The sequence below is a fragment of the Erinaceus europaeus genome, chromosome 11 (assembly GCF_950295315.1).
Source record: "Erinaceus europaeus chromosome 11, mEriEur2.1, whole genome shotgun sequence".
In the NCBI taxonomy this organism is placed as follows: Eukaryota; Metazoa; Chordata; class Mammalia; order Eulipotyphla; family Erinaceidae; genus Erinaceus; species Erinaceus europaeus.
The window spans coordinates 35,390,225-35,409,227 of NC_080172.1; the positions used below are offsets into that span (position 1 = coordinate 35,390,225).

A 19,003-nucleotide genomic window follows, 5' to 3' on the forward strand; every position below is an offset into this window, starting at 1 on the left:
GATAGCATAATGGTTATGCAAAAAGATTCTCATGCCTGAAGCTTCAAAGTCCTAGATTCAATCCCACTGTAAACCAGAATTTATCAATGACTCTAGTGAAAATAATAAATAAATAAATAAATATTAAACAGAGATACCATCTCACACCTGTGAGAATGGCCTTCATCAACAAAACAGGAAAGGATAAGTGTTGGAAAGGATGTGGAGAGATAGGAACTCTATTACACTGCTGGTGGGAATGCAAACTAGTGCAATTATTATGGAGAACAGTTCTTCTAGCATTTGCCCTTCTTCCGTAGCCAGTCAACAGCGTCAGGTTGAGCCTGATGTAAAGTTTCGAGACCTCCTCTGAATCTGGAGAGGTGGCAGTTGTTGACTATGTGGGTCATAGTCTGTTTGTAGCTGCAGGAGCAGTTCGGGTCGTCTCTGGCTCCCCAGCGATGGAACAAAGCGGCGCACCGGCCATGGCCTGTTTGATAGCGATTGAGGAGGGCCCAATCATAACGTGCTAGGTCAAAGCCGGATTGATGCTTGCAGGAGTCTGCGATGAGGTGTTTGTTCTTTACCTCAGCTGACTGCCAACTCTGTTTCCAAGAGTCTGGAACAGAGAAGTTCAGTGTAGGTGTAGGGGACCAGATTGGGTGACGAGACGTCAAGCGTTGGACAGGGTGGGTGAAGATATCCGCTATATTGGCAGGTCTGGTCGAGCGTAGACGTGGGAAATGAACTTAGATGATGCCGCATCCCAACGAATATCTGGCGGGGCGATGTTGCTAAGAACTGGCAGCCATGGAACCAGGGTGGAACGGATGGTTCCAGAAATTATCCTCATGGAGGAATATAATTTGGAATCGACCAAGTAGACATGGGGGCTACGGAACCATACTGGGGCACAATATTCTGCAGTGGAATAGCATAATGCCAGAGATGATGATCGTAGTGTGGAAGCGCTCGCGCCCCATGAGGAGCTGGCCAGTCTTGCAATGATGTTATTCCTCGCGCCCACCTTTGCTGCAGTTTTTATGAGATGTTTGTGAAATGACAGAGTGCGATCGAGAGTAACGCCAAGATAGGCTGGGCTTCATGCCGGATTCTCGTATTGCCAAGCTGCACATTAAGCTCACGCAAGGCCGAGGCATGGTGTAGATGGAAAACAGATGATACCGTTTTTGCAGTGCTAGGAATTAGTCGCCATTTTTTACAGTAATCAGATATCAGAGACATGTCTTTCGTGAGTGTTTCCTCGAGGATGTCGAACTTGGATGCCTGAGTTGCACAGCAGATGTCATCGGCGTAGATGAACTTCCTTGAAGAAGTTTCTGGAAGGTCATTGATGTAAATATTAAATAGCGTAGGAGCCAGAACAGAGCCCTGGGGGAGGCCACTTGAGACAAGTCTTCATCTGCTAGACTTGTCACCCAGATGCACCCGAAATCTTCTGTTTTGGAGAAGAAACGATATAGTGTTGGCCACTCATGGAGGCAGGCATCTTGAGATCTTGACTAGGAGACCACGGTGCCAGACCGTGTCATAGGCTGCTGTGAGATCAACAAAGACAGCACCCATCTTTAAATTCTTCTGGAATCCATTTTCAATGTAAGTTGAGAGGGCCAGGGCTTGTTCACAGGTAGATCTTCCTGGGCGGAAACCAGCTTGGGCGGGTGATAGGAATTTCTCTGTAAGATGAGAAATACGTGACAGAAGCAGCCTCTCAAGGAGTTTGTAACACATGGAGAGGAGAGAAATTGGTCTATAGCTGGCGGCCAGTGTTGGGTCTTTCTTTGGTTTCAAAACCGCTGGGATGCATTGGATCGACCTTCCCGTGGTGCATCTCGTGAGTACCCATTCATTGGGGAAACTGACGATCCTTCCTAGCCAACTGAATCCACATGGATCCCAGTCACTTTCAAAGCCAGCAACAAGCAGCTCCTGACAGCTTTCAAGCTGTTGGTCCTGCTCTTCGAGTCCTCCAACTTAATGTTGAGGGGCTGTCCTTTGCCAGACGCGTTCTTATTGATCAATTGGCGATACAGCATCAGGCAGATGTTATCTGCCTACAAGAAACACATATAGCAGTCGATGAAGCTGCTCGATTCACCATCAGTGGATTCGATTTAATATGCTATAATCTCCATCCTAAACATGACCGAGCCATCTACGCCAAATCGTGTCTTGCGGACTTTTACCATACGGCCTCTTCGACCTTCTACAACTCCATTACTATTGGAACTATTCAGCTCATCAATGTATATAAGCCCTCCAGTGCCTCATGGGATAATGCGGTCCTGCCTAGCCCGAATCACCCAGCCATTTACGTTGGAGACTTTAATAGTCATCACCAAGACTGGGGATATTCCTCCACTCGTGCTGAAGGCTCTATCTTTGTTGGGAACATGTGTGAGCCTGATAGAGCTTAGGGAGAACCACCCCCATCTTTGGATGGAGGTCTGAGAAGATAACCTCTTGGTAAGTCTCTCTCAACTGAGGTGAGCATAAGGGGGAAACTCAGACTTGGTTCTTTCCTTCTTGACTCTCAGGCCCACAGATACCCCAGTACTTCCCTCCATTAACTGCAGGCCACATGGCTGCAGTTTCACTTATTCAAAGTCACTTTCTGATCACAGAAGAACACACCTTATCACACACTTCATCACACACCTCGGACCCCAGACAAGAGAAATTGCAAACTATATGGCCTTTTGATATCCATCTTCTCTCTGTCTCACCCTACGGGTTTAACCCCTATGCTTCTCTCAAATACCTTTGGATAATTAAGTTGCTTGTGTTATGGAAAATAACTGTCTTGTATCTCATCAATTCCTGTCATACCAACCCCCTACCTTAGGGGCATGCTGACTGTTAAGAAACCTGTAATTTCTGTCATATTGCAACAATAATTACCTCCATTGCTTTTCTATTTAACTCATGTCCACTTTGCCAATGGACGGACTCTAGGATTCTGGGACTCTGAGGACTCAGATTCTAGATTCACGCTAAGAGTCCCCTGGTGTCTTTTACTTCGTGTCACCCCTGTCGTGAGTGAGAAAGAACCAGCCCATTACCTTTCCCCTGGAGGACACCATGCCGGAGAAGGAGAGAGACACCCCGAAATCTGGCGCCCATAGCGTGGGGCAGAATTTCCCGACCCCAAGCACCCGGTTGAAAAAAATGCTGGCCCAACCGTAGAGGATCGGGACCGTGACTCCAGGAAATGAAGAAGCAGTACCAAAGTACATCGGAAGGTAACCCCGAGGCTCTCGTTTGAGTCCCTGTGATCTTTCTCTCCTTCTCCCTATCCTTCAAGCTTCAGGGAAGCTCGTGGAGTGGACACAGAGAAGGAACCTCAGCAGATCAGAACCCTGGCCAGGCTCTGAGAAACTGAGTGTCCTTCCCATGTTTAATCTTAAACGAGTCTGACCTAATTTTTTCCTCTCCCACTTTTGTGGCATTTTTGTTCTATACCCTCTCCTAATTTCTGAGTCAGTCAGACATTAAAGTGGACCTAGGCATGGTCTTAAAACTGCTATTTACTGCTTAAAAGGAAAACGCAAAAGATAAAGCTTTTTTGTGACAGCCAGAGCCCTCAGAAAATGATTAAACCAGTTCTGAGTGAGATATTACGTGGCTAGCAAGTTATTCTTTAAAGAAAGAAAGAAATCAATCAAACAAGATGGTCTCTTTAACTTAAAGGTTATTAGAGAACCAGCACACACTTTTGATAGCAATTCAATGATTTGTTTCTTTAAAAATCTAAAATGTACATTAGCCCAGAAAAGAAACTTCCTAAATTTTTTTCTAGGCGGGGTGGTAAACTAAGCCCGCCTGTTCCATCCGTGCAGCCAATCGCATCACAGAGATCCTGCTCCACAGATTGGCAAAGACTGCAGTCAGTCATTCCTCTAGCCACACCCGCCCCTCCTGGGGTCGGGGTAGCGGGGGGAGTGGCTGTGAGCTAAGAAAAAAAATTTTTTTCACCAAGAATGTCTGTTTTAAATTTGTGTGCTAACTTTGTTTTCACTAATGTGTGTTAACCCTCTGAAATAATTAGATTTTGTTTTAAGTTTTAAATAAGATTTAGTTAAGCTGAATATGATTTTAAAGATCCTGACTTGTAGAGTTGGCACACCTTTACCAGACTAAAATATAAGACAGTTTCATCCTTCTGATAGCTAATATCAGCATTAGTTCATTAGTTAAAAGATTTTTCTGAGATCTCTAGGCATGGTAAAATGCCTCTACAGTCTCTCTCACTCTTGTGAGAATTGTAAACCTTAACAGCACCCCAATACCAACTGCCACTGTAACAAATTCCGTGCTTAGTCTGGCTTTCTAATGACCCAGTCAGGGTAGAACAGTGGCCTTGCCAGGAATAAAGGGTTAAACATGATATTCCTGGCCTGATAATTTTTTTTTTTATTCGGCAGATGTGATTCAACAAAATTATTTAGTCTAATATTGTCATCTAAAATAAATGTAACAGTAAAAATGTATTTTTAAACATTTAAGCTATGAGGTTTATCTTAGCTTTTTAAGTGAAAGATCAATTAAGTTGTGTACCCACCCTTGTTTATAGCTGCCCTAAGGGTGTGATAAGCTTTGTGATAAACAAAGATTCTAACAAACTAAGTTTAAAATTGTTTAAGTGATTAAAAAAATAGTAAGCATTTTATCATGTTAACACATTAGGTATTGACTTTCTATAACATACTGGTATATTTTAATAAAGAGCCTTCTAAAATCATATGAAGGAACTCAAGCCAATTCTAACCATTAAACTTCTAACTTGGTACACATTATTTTCTCTTAAGTAAATAATTATAGGTACAATCTACAGATGAAGAACCGACTGCTCATATGGTAAGATTTAAAGCTAAACTATTTTCTTTTTTATTTATGGGTGTGTGATGACTCCTAAAGTCACTCATATCCTAAATTTTTTTTTCATTTTTTACAAGCGTCTTAAATTTTAACGCTTGACCTGCCATAGTGAGAGCACTTTACTGGCTCCTGCTTTGTTTAATTAAGATCCTGCTATGCAGAATTTGAAGACTAATCCCCATTGATAAAAGCCAGTGCTCTCTGGCAGATTGATGTAACTCACCTGCCCATGTTTGGTAAACAATTTTTTTTCTTAATTGGTACTTTTTCTAAATTTATGTGGGCTACAGCTCAAACAAGAAAAACTATAACCCTTAAGCTCAATTAATAAAAAAAGAAGGGGAATGCACCCCCCAGTATCCAGTTGGCTAAAGTATCAATGAAGTAACTTTATTAAACCTTCTTAATATTTACAGAAATCCGAATTGTCCATTTATTATATCTCATTGACAAAGCCACCCAATTTATAGAGACACATAGTCATAGAGACACATTTTTTTTCTTTTTTCTTTTTTCAATGCTGGAATGTTTGTTTTCCTTTTATTAAGGTGGATGACATTACTGCTCTTGGAAAATCCACAGAGTCCCTGTTGGCAAGTCCTTACCATTAAAGGACACCATGCCAGTATATACTCCAGCTAACCTCACCAGCCCACCCAATTCTCTTTCTGCTGACCTAGTTTTCGTGTCAGTTCTTCTCTACCTGGTCCTTGCCTCCTAGTTTTTCTTATTCCACAGCTGACCCTCTATGAAGAAGAAGAATTTCATCAGCTGGCGCTGACCCACCAGAGGACCAGACTTGCTGTTTCTTCCCCTGGACATCACATCAACTGACTGCATCCCTTAAACTTGCTGGTGGACTTTGGGACAATCTCTCTATGCTGCTGGACACATTGAAAATCAACTTCGACAGTCCATTTGACTTCACCTCGGACAGCTTGGAGCCTCTCCAGAGACAGATGAACTCCCTTGCCAAGGTGGTACTCCAGAACTGCCATGGTTTGGACTTGATTTATGCTAAATAGTGTGACCTTTGTCTAGAAAAATGTTGTTTCTTTTGTAAATGAAATTAGATTTGTAAAACCGAAATGTTAATATCTTGCACAAACTTAGCTGTGATATTAAGAATTCCTTTTCCCCTTTCAATACTAACTCCTGGTTCTCTTCTCTAACTGCTTGACTTCTGCCTCTCCTAGGCCCTTTGCTAGCTATGGTAGCTCTATCGCTGATTATTCCTTGCCTCATTCTATTCCTCAAGAAACGCATACATGACATTATTAGTGTTACAGTACAGAGAGTCTCAGTTTACCCTTACACTCGTATTCCTTTAGAGGAAAGAAATGCTCTAACTGACATTGATCCATAAACACTGTTCATTAATTAAAGAAATTAGGAGGAGATGTTGGGAACATGTGTGAGCCTGATAGAGCTTAGGGAGAACCACCCCCATCTTTGGATGGAGGTCTGAGAAGATAACCTCTTGGTAAGTCTCTCTCAACCGAGGTGAGCATAAGGGGGAAACTCAGACTTGGTTCTTTCCTTCTTGACTCTCAGGCCCACAGATACCCCAGTACTTCCCTCCATTAACTGCAGGCCACATGGCTGCAGTTTCACTTATTCAAAGTCACCTTCTGATCACAGAAGAACACACCTTATCACACACTTCATCACACACCTCGGACCCCAGACAAGAGAAATTGCAAACTATATGGCCTTTTGATATCCATCTTCTCTCTGTCTCACCCTACGGGTTTAACCCCTATGCTTCTCTCAAATACCTTTGGATAATTAAGTTGCTTGTGTTATGGAAAATAACTGTCTTGTATCTCATCAATTCCTGTCATACCAACCCCCTACCTTAGGGGCATGCTGACTGTTAAGAAACCTGTAATTTCTGTCATATTGCAACAATAATTACCTCCATTGCTTTTCTATTTAACTCATGTCCACTTTGCCAATGGACGGACTCTAGGATTCTGGGACTCTAAGGACTCAGATTCTAGATTCACGCTAAGAGTCCCCTGGTGTCTTTTACTTCGTGTCACCCCTGTCGTGAGCGAGAAAGAACCAGCCCATTACCTTTCCCCTGGAGGACACCATGCCGGAGAAGGAGAGAGACACCCCGAAATATCTTAGCCGACTGGGCTTCAGCGAATGACCTCTCCCTATTATACAATCCCAAACAGCCAGGCTCTTTTCACAGTGCTAGATGGAATAAAGACTTGTCACCCTACCTGTGCTGGATTAGCACAGTCAACGGCCCAGCCTTTCCTGCTACGAGACAAATTCTCAAGATCTTCCCGCACAGTCATCACCACCCAGCTATCATCCACATTGGTCTCCAGCTCCCACTGATTCTGTGCTCGAAGAAACTAAGATGGAACTTTCGGAAAGCAAACTGGCGTCTGTTCAGTGATCTTACCAACAAATCTATTCCTGCAATTCCAATTAACTCTATCCCCTCTGAAGATTCCTACAGGCGCTTCCGCCAAGCCATCTTCAAAGCAGCTTCCCAAGCCATTCCTCGTGGGAGACATGCTAACTATATGCCTTGTCTTGATGCTGAATGCGAGCAACTACTAAAGCAGTATGATGAGTCGGGCGACCCAGATGTGGCTGACCATCTCATTGCCTCCCTGGATGCAGCACGCCAAGCCCGCTGGCAACAACTCACGGAAAGTCTGAACTTCACCCACTCAAGTAGGAAGGCCTGGAAGCTTCTTCACAGACTGGGTGCCGGTAGCCAACCCCCTCCTGTCTCCCATCCTCCCGTATCTCCAAACTCAGTGGCCAGTCACCTAACTCAAGTTGGACGTGCTAAGATCGACCCAGTCTGGAAAAGAGAAATTTCCCACGAGTGGTCATCCCACTTCCGTTTATCTTGTCCATCTCCAAAACTCTCTCCCTTTACACTGTCTGAACTGGAAGACGCTTTGAAGAGGGTTAAACCGGGAACAGCTGCTGGCTATGATAACATCACCCCAGAACTCATTCTTAACCTGGGTCCCACGGCAAAGAAGTGGCTCGCTTCATTCCTGTCCCACATCTTGGAATCTGACTCTATGTCCAAAGTTTGGCGTCATGCGAAGATGGAGAACAGTATGGAGAATCCTTGAATAAATACAAATGGAAATACTTTATGATCCAGCAATTCTACTCCTAGACATGTATCCAAAAGAGATAACAAAACTAATTTGAAGGGATATATGTACCCCAATGCTCATGGCTACATTATTCTCAATAGCCAAAATATGAAAGCAATCAAAACACCCTTTGACAGATGACCAGATAAAAAAGTTATGGCAAGGGGCCAGGTTGTGGTGCACGAGGCTAAGTGCACACATTACAATCTTCAAGGACCGGGATTAGAGCCCCTGGTCCCCACCTATGGGGGTGAGGGGAGCTTCCTGAATATTGAAGTAGGACTTACAGGTGTGTCTTTGTCTCTTTGCCTCTCTATCTCCCTCTCCCTTTTAAAAAAGTTATGGGATATACACTCAATGGAGTACTACTCAGCAATAAAAAGTGATATTGTGTCATTTGGGATAAAATAAATGGATTGGAGATTATGCTTAGTGGAGTAAGTTAGGAGGTGAAGGAAAGTTGCAACATGGCTTCATTCGTATGTGGAATTTAGAAAACTTAATACAGGAACTTGAAACAGACATCACCACAAGAATGTATATATATATATATATATATATATATATATATATATATATATATATAATTTTAAACAGAGCACTGCTCAACTCTGGCTGATGGTGGTGTGGGAGAATTGAACCTAGGACTTCAGAGTCTTAATCATGAAAATCTCTTTGCATATGTAGTTTTTTTTTAAATGTCTTGGTTACCTACAACCTTAGGACAGATAGATCTAAACCATTTGACCCATTAGATCCAAGATACAGTGATTAACAGATACCTCTAAAGGAGGCACAAACCATAATGAGGTCAAGTATATTACTATAGATTGTAACCACTGGATTTTCATAGAAAAACAAATCTCCTACTAACTTGGTTATAATAAGAATTAACTATTGCTATTTTAAACTCATATACTTTTTTAATTTATAAAATGCAGATATTGACAAGATCATAGGTTAAGAGGGGTACAATTCCACACTATTCCCACCACCAGAACTCCCTACCCCATGCCCCCCCTTGAAAGCTTTCCTATTCTTTTTTCACTTTATATTTATTTATTTATTTTATATATTTTATTCGCTTCAAGGGTGGTGAAGCTGGTCTAGAGTTGTTTATATTTCTCTCCCCCTCTCTGTCTTCCCCTCCTCTCTCCATTTCTCTCTGTCCTATCCAACAACAGCAACATCAATAACAACAACTACAACAATTAAAAAAAGGAAACACTGACAAAAACCATAGGATAAGAGGGGTACAACTCCACACAAGTCCCACCATCAATTTGTATCCCATTCCCTCCCCTGATAGCTTCCCTATTCTTTATCCCTCTGAAAGAATGGACCAGGGTCATGATGGGGTGCAAAAGGTGGGGGTCTGGCTTCTGTAATTGCTTCCCCACTGAATATGGGCATTGACAGTTTGATCCATACTCCCAGCCTGTCTCTCTCTTTCCCTTGTAGGGCAGGGCTCCAGGGGAGTGGGGCTCCAGGACACATTGGTGGGGTTGTTGGCCCAGGGAGGTCTGACTGGCATCATCTTAGCATCTGGAGCCTGGTGGCTGAAAAAAGAGTTAACATATAAAGCCAAACAAGTTGTTCACTAATCATGAACCTAAAGACTGAAATAGTTCAAATGAAGAGTTGGGGGTGTCTCTGTTTTGTAGATAGTTAGTAGCCCTATTTTAGTTATATTTCAAATGGGCTGTGGCTATACTAGTTGTTGCTTTTTTTTTTTTTTCCTGAGCTTGACATCTGATATGCAAGTGGATCCAAGTTATTGTCTGGGGAGATGTTGTCATGACTAGAAAAAGGACCAGGAAGCTGGATCAGGGAAGAGAGAAGCTCCCAAATATGGGAAAGGGGTATAAATATTGTTGACTGTAAACCCCACCTATTTGATCTGTTATGGGGCCCATATTCAGCTTAGGAGCCTATGTGACCTCTGTATTCCTGTAGATGTGAGCTCACATTCTGTGGTCATGAGTAGGAACGTTCCAAGCTGCCCCAATTTCAGAACCCATCTTCCTCAGGTGAAAGATAGAGCATGTTGTCCAGCCTCCCTTCGAAGGATGGAAAATTATCTACCATTGTTGATCCATGTTGAAAGCAGGATCCTATGGGGGCCCACAAAGGGGTCTATTATGGTGTTCCTGATAGAGATGACTGGTAACAATGGAGAGAGGGATTTATTTGAGTTTTAGGTCTATCATATCTGTTTGGGAATCTCAGGACTCCCTGATTAGGGCCCCAGCTGATGGGGTGGCCAGCTGATGACTAAAGAGTCATCATTAATGTCTGCTAGTCTCTTGCCCTTATTCATCTTTTGCAGTCCTTATTTTGATAAGGTTAGCTTTGGAGTGAGTGAGGGAAGTAGAATAGGAAGTAGGTGAAGAGGGTATCTAAGTCTGAGTAGACATTATTTCATTATGAACTTTATGGTGTCTTTTTAGGTCTTTCTCTTTTTTATTTATTTAAGAAAGGAGACATTAACAAAATCATAGGATGGGGGGGTACAACTCCACACAATTCCCACCACCCAATATCCATATCCCATCCCCTCCCCAACAACTATCCTATTCTCTATTCTTCTGGGAGCATGGACCCAGGTCATTGTGGGTTGAAGAAGGTGGAAAGTCTGGCTTCTGTAATTGCTTCTCCACTGAACATGGGCGTTGAAAGGTCCATCCATACTCCCAGTCTGCCTCTCTCTTTCCCTAGTAGGGTGAGACTCTGGGGAAGCAAAGCTCCAGGACGCATTGGTGGGGTCTTCAGTCCAGGGAAGCCTGGCTGGCATCCTGATGGCAACTGAAACCTGGTGGCTGAAAAGAGAGTTAACATACAAAGCCAAACAAATTGTTGAATAATCATGGACCCAAAGGTTGGAATAGTGGAGATGAAGTGTTGGGGGGTTATTTTCTGGGGAGATGATGTCATGGCTGGAAAAAGGAAGGACCAGAAATCTGGATCAGGGAAGAGAGTAGCTCCCAAATATAGGAAAGGCACATAAATATTGTATAAATATTGTTGTCTGTAAACCCCACTGATTTAATAATAGGTATAGGTATGACTTGGAAAGGGAGGGAGAGAAGATGGGACCATGGGAAAAATGGGTAAATATATACAAATATAGACTGATAGATGTATAAATAATAGTTGACCCATATCTGCAACCTTGGAAATTGCTGTAGCTTCCAACGGAGAAATGAGGATACAGAACTCTGGTGATGGGAATGATGTGTAATTATACCCCTGTTATTTGATAAATCAATATTAAATCACTAATAAAATTAAAATAAAACTGGAAAATAAGTAAAAATTATATATATAGGTTACTTCATAATGTGTTTTACAACTTACTCTAAAATTTAATGGCGTAAAGGAGCAATGAACATATTTTATGTTGCACATGACAGTTGACATCCCACAGAGAAAAAGACACACAAAAAACATTCAATTTTGAGGCTTGGTGACAACTGATATAACAGATCACACAATTTACTATGCTCAAAGACTCATGTTCAAAACTCCATCACCACATACAAGCACCTTGAATAGCAGCAAGGTAAGTTTTCATGAATTGTGAATTGGTGCTATGGTCTCTCTCTCTTTCTCTCTCTCTCCCCCTTCCTATTTGTTTCTATCTGAGACTGAATGAAAGAAAGAAAGGAAGGAAGGAGGGGAGGAAGGAAGGAAGGAAGAAAGAAATAATCTACCAGAAGCAATGGAATTGCACAGGTAGAGAGTTCCAGGCAACAGCCAAGTTTTTTTCAGTGTCTTTAACAACCTTGTTACATAAGTTAACCCTTTTCCAAGTAAGAAGGTATGAACACTAGTAAGTTAGAATCATTGAGGATCATTTTGAATACATCTTAAGTCATTAATAAAACATAAATGAAGGTGGTGTAATAGTGTAATGGTTATACAATAAAGATGTTTATGCCTGGGCTAAAGTCACAGGTTCTATCCCCTGAAACACCACCATAAGCCAGAGTTGAGCAGTGCTCTAGTAAAAACAAAACAAAACAGCCAGACCTTCAACCTTCTGCATCCCACAATGGCCTTGGGTCCATACTTGCAGAGGGTTAAAGAATAGGAAAGCTATCGGGGGGCTAGGGGTGGGACACGGAGTTCTGGTGGTGAGAATTGTATGGAGTTGAACCCCTCTTGTCTTATGGTTTTTGTCAGTGTTTCCTTTTTATAAATAAAAAAATTTTTAAAAACCAACTTTAATTTGTAAATAATGCAGAAACTAATATTCAACTGTTTTTAAAGGTTATAAATTAAAGTACGATATAGTAGATATTTTACTTAGCTGAATATCATGAAATCCTAAATGAATTTAAACAAATTGAAATTGGTCTGTATTCTGCACTCTACATTAACATATTCTTTTTTCTTTATTTTTTATTGATTTAATAATGATTTACAAGATTGTAGGATAATCCATACAATTCCCAGCGCCAGAGTCCATATGCTATCTCCTCTATTGGAGTTCCCTATTCTTTTTTTTAATTTTTTTTATTTATAAAAAGTAAGCATTGACTAAACCATAGGATAAGAGGGGTACAACTTCACACAATTCCCACCACCAGACCTCCATATCCCATCCCCTCCCCTGATAGCTTCCCTATTGTTTATCCCTCTGGGAGTATGGAAAAAAGCTAGGGGTCTATTTTAGGTATATTCTAATGGCCAATGATGTTAGTAATTTTTTACTGAGCTTGATAGCAGACATACAGATGGAATAAAAATATTGTCTAGGAAGATGATGTCAGAGTTGAGAATAGAACTAGAAAGCTGGATTAGGGCATAGAGTGGCTCCCAACCATGAGGAAGGTATATAAATACCATTAACTGTTAACCTCATTGATCTGAACTAGGGTCCATATGTATTCATATTTAACAAAGGAGCCAGTGTAACCTCTGCTGAGTCCCTGTCAGTTTGAACTCACAGTCCATGATCACAGCTAGGTACATTTGAGGCTGAACTCATTTCAGAACCAGTCTTCTTCGAATAGTAATGGTAGGATGACCCAACCCACCTTAAGAAGAGTGGGACAGTCCTACCATTGCTGCTCTACAGTGAGGAAAATGTCCTAGAGTGGCTTATAAGAGGGTTTATGCTAACATTCCTTATGGAAGTGATCAGTCATGCTGGAGAGAGTTCTATTAGAGGCCTACACCCATCATATCTATGTGAGAATCCAAGGTTTCTCTGACTACAGCCCCAGATTATGAATTGGCTTGGTTTTGACCCAAAAGGTCATCATTAAAATGTGCCAGTCTCTTGCCCTTAATTGAATTATATATCTCTCATTCTTCTGCTTCCTTTTAGCTCTCATCTCCCTACCCCCTTTTTATTTTATTTTTTGAAAGGTTTTACCACTTGCTTTTTTATAGTTTTAATAACTATTACCAAGTTTCAATATATGTCAAATACTTAAATATTGCAATAGGAACATTAAAATACAAGCTTATGTATCAAAATAATTGTATTCTGAATATTATGTATATTATACATTTTACATTTCATAAAGGGTTTTTATACATTGAGGCTTGACTTATGATTATTGAAGAATCCAAATACATTTGAATAAAACATCCCTGTGCATTTGTACATGGCCACTCAATTGGGATCATCAAACCACACGTGGGTGTGGTTATTAGAAATTAAAATCACGGGAGTCGGGCTGTAGCGCAGCAGGTTAAGCGCAGGTGGCGCAAAGCGCAAGGACGGGCGTAAGGATCCCGGTTCGAGCCTCCAGCTCCCCACCTGCAGGGGAGTCGCTTCACAGGCGGTGAAGCAGGTCTGCAGGTGTCTGTCTTTCTCTCCCCCTCTGTCTTCCCCTCCTCTCTCCATTTCTCTTTGTCCTATCCAACAACAATGACATCAATGGTGACTACAACAATAAAACAGCAAGGGCAACAAAAGGGAATAAATAAATAATAAAAAAATTAAAATCACATCCACATAAAGGTAGAAACTGAAGTTAAATTATAAGGGGGGCTGGGCGGTAGGGCACCTCATAGAGCACATATTGTGCCAGGCAAAAGGACCCAGATTCAAGATGCCTGCAGGGGGAAAGCTTCACAAGCAGTGAAGTAGGGCTGCTGGTATCTCTTTTTCTATTTTCCTATCTCCTCCTTCCCTCTGAATTTCTATCTCTATCAATAAAAAGAAAAAAATTGAAGATCATTAGGAGCAATGTACTGTTGTGCAGGCACCAAACCTCAGCAATAACTCTGGTGACAATAAGAAAATTGATAACACAAAAAAGAAAGAAATTGTTAATATTTAGCATATGACCATGCATATCTCACCATATCTTCAAATATGGCCCTACTTAATTGTATAATTTGCTAGGGGCAGGCATTGACAGTACCTACCTGAGAGCACCTTCTACAATGTTCAAGTTCCAGGTACCCACGTAATGTTGTTGGTGGTTGGGAGAGTTTTGCTGTGAGTGAAGCAATGCTGCAGTGTCATTCTATTTCCCCCTTCCACCTTAACTTCTTTGTTTCTATTCAATGAACATGATAAGATATTTAAAAAAAAACTAAAAAAAAACCCTATGTTAATCTAAACCTTGATGCTAAATAATTTTTGTGACTTTGGACAAGTCACTCAACCTCAATGAATCATTTTCACTATTTATAAGATATAATTATTGGCAAAGAAGGGGAAAGAGAGGGACAGTGGGGTGCAGAGAAAGTGGAGTTCCTGGTACATGATGATAGAAAAGGTCCTAAATGGGGTGACTGGGTGTGAGTGCTTTGCAGGCACCTTTCATGGGGAGATGAGAAATTGTACCCATATGCCAAAAATTGTACTGTAAACCTCTAGCCCTCCCATAAAGTAATAAACTAAAGAAAAGAAACAGCAATTCATCTTTTAAAAAGTATCTAATAAATATCACTTGCCTATCTTTTCATAACTCAGAGATTTTAAAAAATTACTAAATGGTTAATATTCCAGTCCTTTGCTTAAACACAAAGCTACAGAAACTTAGTAAAATTATACATTTTTTATTATAGAAAATTTAATTCGATTTATTAACTTAAGGGTAGGTAGTATTGTCTTCTCTCACATACCCATTCCCCTGATGCAATAATTATCAACTTTTTTTTATCTAAGCTCTGTAACTCATCTTCAATTATTTTGAAAGTAAATTTCCAGATGCATATTTCTTACATTAGTTGTGTAGATATGTATCTTCAAAAGATAACTCAAGCAATCACAATACTATACTTATAAAAGATTAAGCTATTTATTTTTTATTTGTGACATAATAGGTTACAAGATTTCATAGTTATTTCTTTTTTGATTAAAAAATTATTATCTTTATGCATTGGATAGAGAAAGCCAGAAATCAAGAGGGAAGGAGGCGGTAAAGAGGGAGAGATACAGACACCTGCATCCTTGCTTCACCACCGTAAAACTCCCCCCCCCCCCCCCGCAGGTGGGGACTGGGGGCTCAAACCCAGGTATATATAATGTGTGCACTTAACCAGGTGCGCCACCACCCAGCCCCCATAGTTATTTCTTATTATTATCAAGTAACCAGTCAACGTTCAGATTTCGTCGATGGTTTGTTGGTTTTATAATTTCACCTTTACCTACTTTCCCCTTCCCCCCAAAATACTGGAATCATTCTCACTAGGATTAGGAACACTGCAAAAAACCTCCAGACTGCGGTTAGCGGAACCAAATTGGCGGCCCCTTGCGAGTCTGGGGGGGAGTTCTTTTGCAATTGCACCGAGGGCTGTCTTTGCTTAGGAGATTGGCAGTCGACACCGGAAGCGCTGTTAATCGGCGAGCAGCCAGGAAGCTCTCCTACTACGAGACGCGGCGGAGGGTCTAGTAGCGCTCGTTGTCCGTTCCGAGTGGAGCTCGGAGGAGTCGCGACCTCAACAGAGATGGATCCAGGTGTAGGGGGTCGCACGACGAGCGCGCTTTTCGCGGGCTTCCGGGCCTTGGGACTTTTCAGCAATGACATTCCGCACGTGGTTCGGTTTAACACGCTCAAGCGCCGCTTCTATGTGACGACCTGCGTGGGCAAGAGCTTCCACACCTATGACGTGAGTGACTTCCTTTGCACCCTTCCGGGAAGCGGGCTCCCCGGCGTCAGCTGAGGCCCGGGGTAGTTCCCCCGGCCTCCCTGGGGCGTCTCGAGCCTCCGTTTGCTTAACTCCTTCCTGCCAGGGCCTCCGGCGCGGCGGCCGCGTGCGGAGCTTTCACCCCGCGGCTCCCGGGGTCTGTTCCGCCGGCGCCCCGGCGGGGACCGGGTGTTGGAGCTTGCAGCCGCGGTGCTTATTGACGTTCCCTTGGAGATGTCAGTGTGTTTAAGTGGACCAAGTCCCTAGCTCCAGCGTTCCTTTCCCTTTATTTTAAATTGTATTTATTTGTTTTTTGTCACCACTTCCATCACCAGAGGTCTCTGTCCCCAACCCCGCCCCCACAGATAACCCCTTTTCGTCCTCCCACAGTCTAGAAAATAGGTTGATGTTTGCTTTGTTTCACATTTGTATATTCAGTCGTCTATATTCTGCACGTGAGTGAGTGAAACCCACAACACAACGTTGGTAGGAAATAAGATGCTCAAGGGAAGTTTAGGAGAATTGGTTATCAAATGCAGACAGACACCCTAAGTCATAAGCAAACTCACCCATTCCAGTTTTTTCAACTGATTCCCATCAGAATGTCCAGTCTAGCCTCAGGCACCAGTCGTAGGCGTCTTTTTTTTTTTTTTTAACTTCCTACAGTCATTTTATTGGGGAAATAACGATTTACAAGATAGTTGTCACACGAGTATAATTTATTTTTAATTTTTTTCTTTATTGGGATTAATGGTTTATAATCAACAGTAAAGTTCAGTAGTTGGTGCATGTGTAACATTTCTCAGTTTTACACCTAACAGTCTAAACACCCCCACTTAGGTCTTCCCCACCTACCCCCAAAGCCCTTTACTTTGGTGCAATACACCAATGTGTTTTATATATATATATTTTTACTTTCATAGTGATTCACAAGATTATAAAATAATAAGAGTATAGTTCCACACCACTCCCACCACCATTCTGCTTCTCCCAAGATCTTCTAGACAAGGTGGCCTTTTTTTCCTCCTCAAATTCATGTGTTTCAATTCTCTGTATTCCACCTTGAGTGAAGCCATTTGGTAGCTGTCCTTCACTAAGCATACTCACCTCCAACACATTTTATTGTGCAACTGGTGCCACAGGCTGGATTGGACATTCAGACAGATGAATTAGTTGGAAAATCTGGAATGGGTGAGATTGAGTATGATTTAGGGGGACTGTCTGCATTTGATAACAAATTTTTCTAAACTTCCTTTGAGCATCTTATTTCCTGCCAACATTGTGTCAGTGGGTCTATAGGGATACCACTTACTTGAAACCTTGCAGCAGTTTCTTTACAAAGTAGGTACTATTTCATAGCACCCTTATATTAACCTAGGAAATGGTACCTTAGAGAAATTAAACTATTTGCTTAAGACATTCCATCCTGTTTTGGATTTTTTTTTTCTCCTTTAATGTCACATCATCCATTGAAATAGTCTGTTGATGCTATGGATATATTTATCTTCTCCAAATGAATATATGTTCTGTGAAAAGAAAGGGTCCTATCTTGATGAGGAGGGTGATAGTATGCTTTTTCTGATGTACTTTGCTTTCCTTTAAAAACTCTGAAAATCAAATGACTTACTAGTTACAAGAACTCCTTAAACTAGGGAAAGGGGGGGGGGGGGTGAAAGCATTGTTCTAGGTGAAAAGTAGTTTGTTTTGAATTGGTACTGGAGAAAGGGTTGGTTAGGATTAACGTATAGGGTCATTTATTGTTACTATTCTGCACTCTTATTCTTTACTACCTAAAAAAATTTCCTCTCTGAAATATAACTTCACTTTTCTAATTTCCTTCTTTTCTGTCTTTTTCTTTTCTCTAGGACTCAAGTCCAGAATGACTTTTCAGAGAGAGAGAGAGAGAGAGAAAGGGAAAGACCACAGCGCCAGGGCTTCCTCTAATGCAATGGGACCAGCCTCCAACCTGGTTTGCACATCTTGCATAGCAGACCTACTGTACAGGTGAGCTATCTTGCTGGTCCTACTTTTCAAATTTTTCTTGTTTGAAGAGCATGTGCAGTAATGTTTTTGGCAAAGTAATCTTTCTTGACATTGGGTATTACACTCATACATGCATTTTTCCATAAGCTTACTTCTGAAGAAAGTCTGTAATTAAGAGAAACAATTACTATAAATTTGACAAATTTATTTTTAAAAAAAACTAATAGGTCCATTGAAATTTAGTCATAGTAGAGAGAATTCTTAAAGTCCCCATTAGTTCTAACACTGATGATACAATTAAAAGTTTACTGTAGGGAGTCGGGTGGTAGCACAGTGGGTTAAGCGCATGTGTTGCAAAGCACAAGGACTGATGTAAGGATCCTGATTCGAGCCCTTGGCTCCCCACCTGCAGGGGAGTCACTTCACAAGTGGTGAAGCAGGTCTGCAGGTGTCTTTCTTTCTGCCTCTTTGTCTTCCCCTCCTCTCTCCATTTCTGTCTGTCCTATCCAACAATGAAAACAGACAATAATAATAACTACAACAATAAAGCACCAAGGGCAACAAAAAGGGAATAAATAAATATATTTTTTAAAAGTTTACTGTAGGCTTGAGGAGGAAACTCAGTGGTAGGGCACAGGACTTTGACATAGTTGATCCTTGCCACTTTTTATGTCAGAACTGAACAGTGCTGTGATCCTTCTTTCATAAAAATGCATAAATATATCTTGAAACTTTTACTTTAATCTTTTTTTTTAATATTTATTTTATTTATTTATTCCCTTTTGTTACCCTTGTTGTTTTATTGTTGTAGTTATTGTTGTTGTCGTCGTTGTTGGATAGGACAGAGAGAAATGGAGAGAGGAGGGGAAGACAGAGGAGGAGAGAAAGATAGACACCTGCAG

General features: G+C 41.4%; 1 protein-coding gene across 2 annotated transcripts in view; it reads left to right on the forward strand.

The window, feature by feature from the left end:
* Window positions 1-15,644: 15,644 nt before the first annotated feature.
* The window catches only part of WDR36 (WD repeat domain 36), a 49,774-nt gene continuing 46,415 nt past the window's right edge, over window positions 15,645-19,003 (forward strand). Inside the window, exon 1 of one of the 2 annotated variants that reach the window (XM_007531866.3) lies at window positions 15,645-16,100. In XM_007531866.3, coding sequence (XP_007531928.1) covers window positions 15,939-16,100 — 162 coding nt within the window. In that variant the 5' untranslated portion in view covers window positions 15,645-15,938. Of the gene's footprint in view, window positions 16,101-18,031; window positions 18,123-19,003 lie in introns of those variants that run through there. The other variant, XM_060201260.1, reaches the window with a different exon arrangement.